The sequence below is a fragment of the Sorghum bicolor genome, chromosome 10 (assembly GCF_000003195.3).
Source record: "Sorghum bicolor cultivar BTx623 chromosome 10, Sorghum_bicolor_NCBIv3, whole genome shotgun sequence".
Classification (NCBI taxonomy): domain Eukaryota; kingdom Viridiplantae; phylum Streptophyta; class Magnoliopsida; order Poales; family Poaceae; genus Sorghum; species Sorghum bicolor.
Genome location: NC_012879.2, coordinates 7,113,636 through 7,120,535, shown reverse-complemented (window position 1 = coordinate 7,120,535; position 6,900 = coordinate 7,113,636). Strand labels below are relative to the sequence as shown.

Here is a 6,900-nt window from a genome sequence, read left to right as displayed (position 1 = left end):
ACGACGACGGCGACGGCGAAGGCGGCCACTAGGGGAGAACCCATCGCGGGACTCCTAAAGGATGTACACGAGGACGAGGGCCCTTTTTCCTGCCTCGTGCGGCGAGGACGTCAGAACCGAGAGGGAAGGGGCCAGCGGACGGCGAGGCGGCGACGACGGCGAGATCTAGAGCTATCCGATGGAAGGAGGAAGAGAAGTTAGAAACAACTACTACTCAGAGCAGTACTACTCGCGAGTGCAAGAGCTTTGCTAGGTTTGGTCAATGTCTACTATATGGTATTATGGTTCAATTCTAGTGTGTACTATTTCACACTTGCCTAGACATTCCTAATGAAAATAACTCGGTAAATAAAATCAGTGAGCAGTTATTAGAAGTGGCATTTGGAAATAAGACACCGTATAAGAAATGGAATCTCTAAAGAAGGTGAGAACCTCTCATCAGCTATTTTCAGTTTTACGGTTGTTCTTGGGAATCCTTGTCCATATCCCCCAATAATACACGCAGAACGTTCCATATGATCAGTATGGCTGTATTGGTTGTTTATGCTATAGGTGAGAACCCAAGGAATCCCGGGATCAAAGAAACATCTCTAGAGCAGCACAGCTCTTTATGATGATAAGCATGGTACATTTTGATCATAATTGAAGCACTATTGTGAAGTCCGAATCTAACTTTATCACAGGTTTCAAGAAAAGAAGACTTGAACATGCCAATGATTAAGGGCACATTAATCCATATAATAGTTAACAATAGTCTCTCATCATCGTACAAACCATCACCACATCTATATCTATATATATCCTACTTATTCTATATCTATATCTATCTATTCTATATTTATATCTATATCTAATTTAAATATCTATATCTATCTATTCTATGTTTATATCTTTATCTTATTTAACTGATATTAATGGTGTGTTTAGATAGGAGTTTCAGTTTCTCATGATCACCTGAATCAGCTCCAAACAATATTTCCAACAAGTAATTCGGAACCAAATCGTTTCACCGTTTCTACATACACACGCAAAACAACAGGATGCTAGTTCGCACCAATTCTCATCGCATTGCTTCTTACTTTTTTTTTGTTCTTTTTCAGTGCAACAAGTTAGAATGGTTTGCATTTAAGTTGTTCTCCATCCATAACAAAGTTTAGAATTTTTTGAACATATTTTTATTTAAATGCTTTCTTTATCGAAAAGCGGTTCCAGCCAAACGATTTCATAAAGTAATTCCGATTCATCGTCCGAAATGTTTCTCGACATGATCTGGATCCGCAGTGTTTCTACGAGAATCCAAAGCCCTACCACGGCCACTTTTGCTAGTTATGCAAATTGTACATGATGATAATACAGTCAAGCTCCACAAAGTGAGAAACCAAGACCAAAAGCAGTATTGGTTGCATATTGCACTTGTATATGGTTTCACACTATGCAAAAAAAAAGAACTTGTATATGAACAATAACCGGGCAGAGAAATACTGCAAAATAACCGCTATGATTCTTCACCCTTGGTTTGCCGGCGGCGCCATGCCGTGGTGGTGCCACGAGTACGCGCCGAGCCCTTTGGCCAGCCGCTGCAGCGGGCTCAGCCGAGCGCACCCGGCGACGCTGTCCGCCGCCGCGGCCGCGTTCCTGTTGCCATGCTGCTTCCACTCCTTGCCCATGTCGTCGCCCTTTGCGCTGGCTTTGATCATCATCGCCGGCTGCGCGCTCGCCTTCTTGACAGGCACGTTGAACTGCTGCACTGGCTTCATGTCGGGGTGCTCCTGCTTGTTGACGCGGCCGCCGTCGGATGAGCTCCGGAACAGGAGGAGGTCGCTGAGCCGCCACTTTCTCCACCCGGCGCTCCTCGACCTCGCCGCCGTACGCGTGGCCGGTTTCTTGGGCGGCGATCCGGCGAGGGCGACACTGCCCCTGTCATCCTTGCCGCCGAGCGGGGATGGCGATGGCGCCTTGGTTGCCTCCAGCAGCGCGGCGGCGAACGGGTCGAAGTCCACGCCGGAGCCGACCCTGCTCCTCCGCCGCGGCGACCACATGGCGCCTCTGCCGGCCATCGGCGACCGCGGCGACGACGCGACGCTCCCACCGTCGAGCAGGCCGGGCGGCGGCTTCAGCGGACGAATCTTCGGCTCGTCGGCCGTCTTGGCCTGCTTCGGCTTCAAAGCCCTGATCTTGCCCTTCTCGAAGAGCTCGTCGGCCGCCGTAAGCGTCTCCGCCGGCGCGGCACTGCCGACGTGCGTGCCGAACTCGAATTCCGTGTCCCACGCCGCCTCGTTCGCGGCCACGCCACCGGCAAGCCCTCGCTTCGGCGTCCCAGGCCTCTCCTCCCAGTCGAACGGCACGGACGATCCGCCGCCCGTGGCATACGACCGGCGCGGCTGGAACTCCTCGTCACCGTCGCTGTCGCCATCGTCGCCGTCGCCGTCGCGCCCACCGTCGCTGCTGCCGTTGCCATCGGCGAAGTGCGCGTATATGGCCGCGGCGCGGCGGGGGCTGGCGGGCGCGCTGGTGAAGTGCTGGAAGAGGTCGAACGGGTTGGCGCCGGTGAGGCGCGGGGTGGCGGCCGGCGGCAGGAGGTCGAACGGGTTCGGCGACGACGGCGCCGTCAGAAAAGGCCCGCCTCCCGCCCCTCCCTCGTCGGAGAGGACACGGCGCCCACGCGGGCTGGACGGCGCCGTGGCGTACGGGCTGGTGACCGCGTTGTCTGGCCGGAAGTCCTCCATCCTCGGCTCCATTTCGGTGGTCTTTGGTTGGCCGGAAGTCTCTGGTGGTGCCTGCCGGCTGCCGCTGGTTTAAGAGCTGTGGTGAGGGATGGAGATGGAGAGAAGCCAAGGAAACCGGGAGGAAGCAGAGGCCTGCAGGGGAAGACTTGGAATTGAGAACGACCTGAACGAATGAATTTATAATAAGGCCTTGTTTAGTTCGCAAAATCTTTTATTTTTGGCTACTGTAGCATTTCGTTTTTATTTGACAAACATTATCCAATCTCGGAGTAACTAGGCTCAAAAGATTTATCTCACAAATTACAGATAAACTATGCAGTTAGTTTTTATTTTCGTCTATATTTAATTTTTTATACATGCGACCAAAGATTCGATGTGACGAAAAATCTTGAAAATTTTTGCGAACTAAACAAGGCCTAAAAGGAGATCGATTTGTATATGACACTGAAGCACGTCCGGAATAGAGGAATTTGAGATCTTATTTTCTGATATTGTTAACGTGATTTTCTACATACGGAGTACTATTTACCAAAATTAAGAAATATGTGTTGCTGTTTTCTGAAAATTCTTGCCATTTGAGACAGACGCTTGAAACTTTTGAGCCGGATTCTGACGACCGAAATCGCGTTTCAATTGACGGACGCTATCGGTTTCATCTCCGTGCTTGTCAGCTTGTGCTTTGCCGACAAATTTCGTCAATTGGAAGTACAGTCGAAGGTAAGTTAGTTGGACCAAAGCACGCATGTTTTTTGTGCTCGTCTCGGTCGGAGAGTAGGCTGGTGGTACTCTGAGTCTGTGATACAGACATACGGTATAAACAACCGGCTTTGTGTAACGTGATTTTGATGGACTAATGTAATGCATGCGTGCCTTTTTCTAAAGCCATCGCTGATGACGACGACACGGATTGGATTTTGGAAGATAAAATTATGATACGTTAGGGAACAAGATGGGCCGTTTCCCCGCCCGTCAAAGGAAGCTCGTGCTCTGTACTTCCTTCCTTCCTTCATAGGTAGAGCTCCTGATTTGGTGCGGCGCTAATGACGCCACGCCTGTTGATTTACCGCTGATTACCGGGATCAGCTTCCATCGATGTATACCTCGGTGTCGTACTGTCAAGGACATGCCCTGTTTGTAACACAGTAGTCCTTAATTTTTTGTAGGATACAAATTCGACTGGAACCAATTCAAATCATCTTACTCTTAGGGCTTGTTTGATATGCATATATTCATTGAATCTACATATGTGTTGAAGTGGATTAAAGTGAAACTAAACTAAATTTCATTTCATTTCACTCCAACACACGTGCAATAAAAACGGATATACGTGCATTTAAACAAGGCCTTAGAGAAATAAAGTATTTTTTTAAGAAGTTCGTGCTATTTACTTCCACAGAAGTATTTCCTAGGGAATTAAATTAGAGTGTTTTGTATGAAGTCCATTTAGAGCGGGGAAATTGAAAATGCCCACGTTCTGAAGCCTATGATCCGTTGAAATGGCAAGCAAAGAAGTCAACTCCGTGGCCACGTCAAGGAAAATGAAAAATACTGTTGACCGAACAAATGCTGTTTTCTGGAAGTTGAGAAACATTTCGTGTGCTTCGCTGTCATATCTTTATGCATCATTTTCTTCCTTTAGCGCACAAGGCCTTTTTCGTGAATAAGAGGCATTTTATATACGATCCTAATCAGTTGACTCTACCTGATTCTTTCTTTTTCTTTTTTCCATCTCGTGGAACAAGAACTCAGTATTATCAACCAGTTTTATTTATTCAGACCGAATACCATAGTAGTACAATACAGCCAAATAATTAGCACATACTAATGTTTACAGGTCAACATGGCCTTGAATAAACCAAGATTAATTGTTTCCTTCTCATGCTACAAAAAAAAATGTTTCCTTTTCCTTTAAAGAAAAGATGATGGGTTGAATATGAGGAGTTTTGAAATAAACTATCGGTAAACGAAGCACGGAGTAATAATAAATCTGAAGTTTCCAACTTGTCATCCTGCGGGTGCCCGGTGTTCCCCGACTCTGAGCGCATACATTCCTGTTATTTTTCAGTTGATAAAAAAAAAAAGTCAATAGTACGAAGCGGCATCAATGCGCCGGCGGCCGGCATGTCTCTTCCCGGTTCCCGCCTTGCTCGCCTGCACGTCGGAGTCGGCGAGGCACCGCAAGTTGGCCGAGTCGAGGTTAGCCACCGCATGTCCCCCGCGTTTGTCCTGCCTCTGCCTGCTGCGGTGCTGCCGCGTCGTGGAAGGCCACGAGCCTATTGGCTATTGCTAGCAGGAGGAGGCATTTCGACGACCAGTGTCCGCTCTGGGCTACGCGTCCTTCGCGGGGGACGTGTCGCCGTCGTTTTCTTCTCCGGCAGCGGCGGCGCCGTCCCTAACCACCTCCTTTCGCATTGACTAATCCCTGTTGGCTCCAAAGACGCTTCCAAGGCGAACTGAGATAAAAGATTTTTATTTTTTATCAATTAGATCCGCGCGGCCGCCTAATCGGTTGCGAGTTTCTAATGGCGTTGCAGTTGCAGGCCAGTTTTGCTTTGACGAAACGCGACGACCAGCAGCGTAAACCTATCAAGCTCAAGATTCGGATTTAAGATATCTGGGCGTGCAGATACTAAATGAATAACTGCTAGCGCCTGGACATCCGATCCAGGTGTTAGCGTCCGAACGACTTTTAGTGGTTGACCGTCTCTTTCACTTTCCAGTCCACTCACTTCCCAGTCCGCACATCCCCACCGCCCGTCCCTTCCCAGTTCCACACGTCCCTTGTCAATCCACACGCCCCCAGCCCAGTCCGCACACCTCCAGATAGCCCCGCAGCCCGCCATGTCAGCACATGCCTGCGATAAGCATGTTGCATGTCCAACGCCTCCATGGCCATAGCACCTGCATCTGCTGCCCCCAGCACTTCCGCCTGCTAGGCCCTGGCGAACCACGCACCCCGCCTGCGTGGCTCGCCCTTCAACAGTCAACAACCAACAACCAACAACATAAAAAGTAAAAAAATAGAACACTTGCAACAACACGGGACAAACTACTACAACATAAAGACTGAAAGCAACTGAAACAATTTAGAATATATTATTGTAACAAATAAAGTGAACCATACGAAACAAAGTTCGAATAAAAAACACTTGCAATATGGAAAAAAGTGCTGCAATGTAAGACCGAAAGCAACTGAATCAATTTAGGAAGTACTATTGCAACAATCAAGTAAACCATATGAAACATCCAGATCAAAGAATGATTGCAACATCGTCTAGAAACCAGGTGAAACAATTTGAATAAGTGCTTGCAACAATCCTCTGAAAACAATTGCGACATATGATCAAAAGTGCAACGTCTCCAGATCTACTTGTGCAACGTCTATATAATTCTACTGAACATACCTCTGAAGCTTCTGAAACAACTAAAAGATATATTTGCAACAAGGGGGGAGAGAAGAGAGCCTGGCACGGGGAGCACCATTGCCGCCAGATCTGAAGCCATTGGGAGCTTCGGCGGGGGAGGACGCCGGGGCAGGCAAATGGCAACCAGCACGATGGAGGCTGTCATGACGGGAGGATGGCACAGTGGAGGCGGTCAGCGCGCCACAGCGGAGTGGAGCGGCACGGTGGACCGTTGCGGCCGAGGGGGAGCGCGGGCAATGCGCTAGAGACCGGTGCGGCCGACGTACGGCGAGGGTGAGGCGCGAAGCGCGCTAGAGACCGTGTGGCCAGTGTATGGCGAGGGGGAGGCAGGCAGAGCGCTGCAGACCGGTGCGACCGGCATATGGCGAGGGGAAAGCGGATAGCGCACTGCAGACCGACGCGGGCGACGTACGGCGAGGGGGAAGCACGCAACACGCTATAGATCCACACGACGAGCGGATGATGCGGTGGAGGCGTCCTGCGGCACGGTGAAGGAGTGCACAGGCTTGGTGCGGCGAAGGGGAGCCGGCCACGGCCATAGTTGAGTTGGGAGGAATTAAGAAATGGGAAAGAGGCCTCAATGGGGAACAGATCTCGCGAGGTGAAAGAAAACAGAAAAGATTTGGTTGCTCGTTGTGTGATATATGGGCCACCGGTCTTTTAACAGAAGCAGACCGCAGGCTCGACGCGGAGGCATCTGGACGGACGGACGTCTGAATCCTATTATTATTGTTTATTTCTCCCTTGCC

At 49.6% G+C, this 6,900-nt stretch overlaps 1 protein-coding gene across 1 annotated transcript; it reads right to left on the bottom strand.

Moving 5' to 3' along the window:
• On the bottom strand, positions 1,221-2,890 carry LOC8070769. Its single transcript, XM_002436658.2, has one exon. It carries the CDS (start codon positions 2,736-2,738, stop codon positions 1,506-1,508), a length of 1,233 nt encoding a protein of 410 aa, XP_002436703.1. The 5' UTR covers positions 2,739-2,890; the 3' UTR covers positions 1,221-1,505.

What these genes read in the sequence shown, in the direction of transcription:
- LOC8070769 (XM_002436658.2), bottom strand. Translation starts at nt 2,738, where the DNA reads ATGGAGCCGAGGATGGAGGACTTCCGGCCAGACAACGCGGTCACCAGC.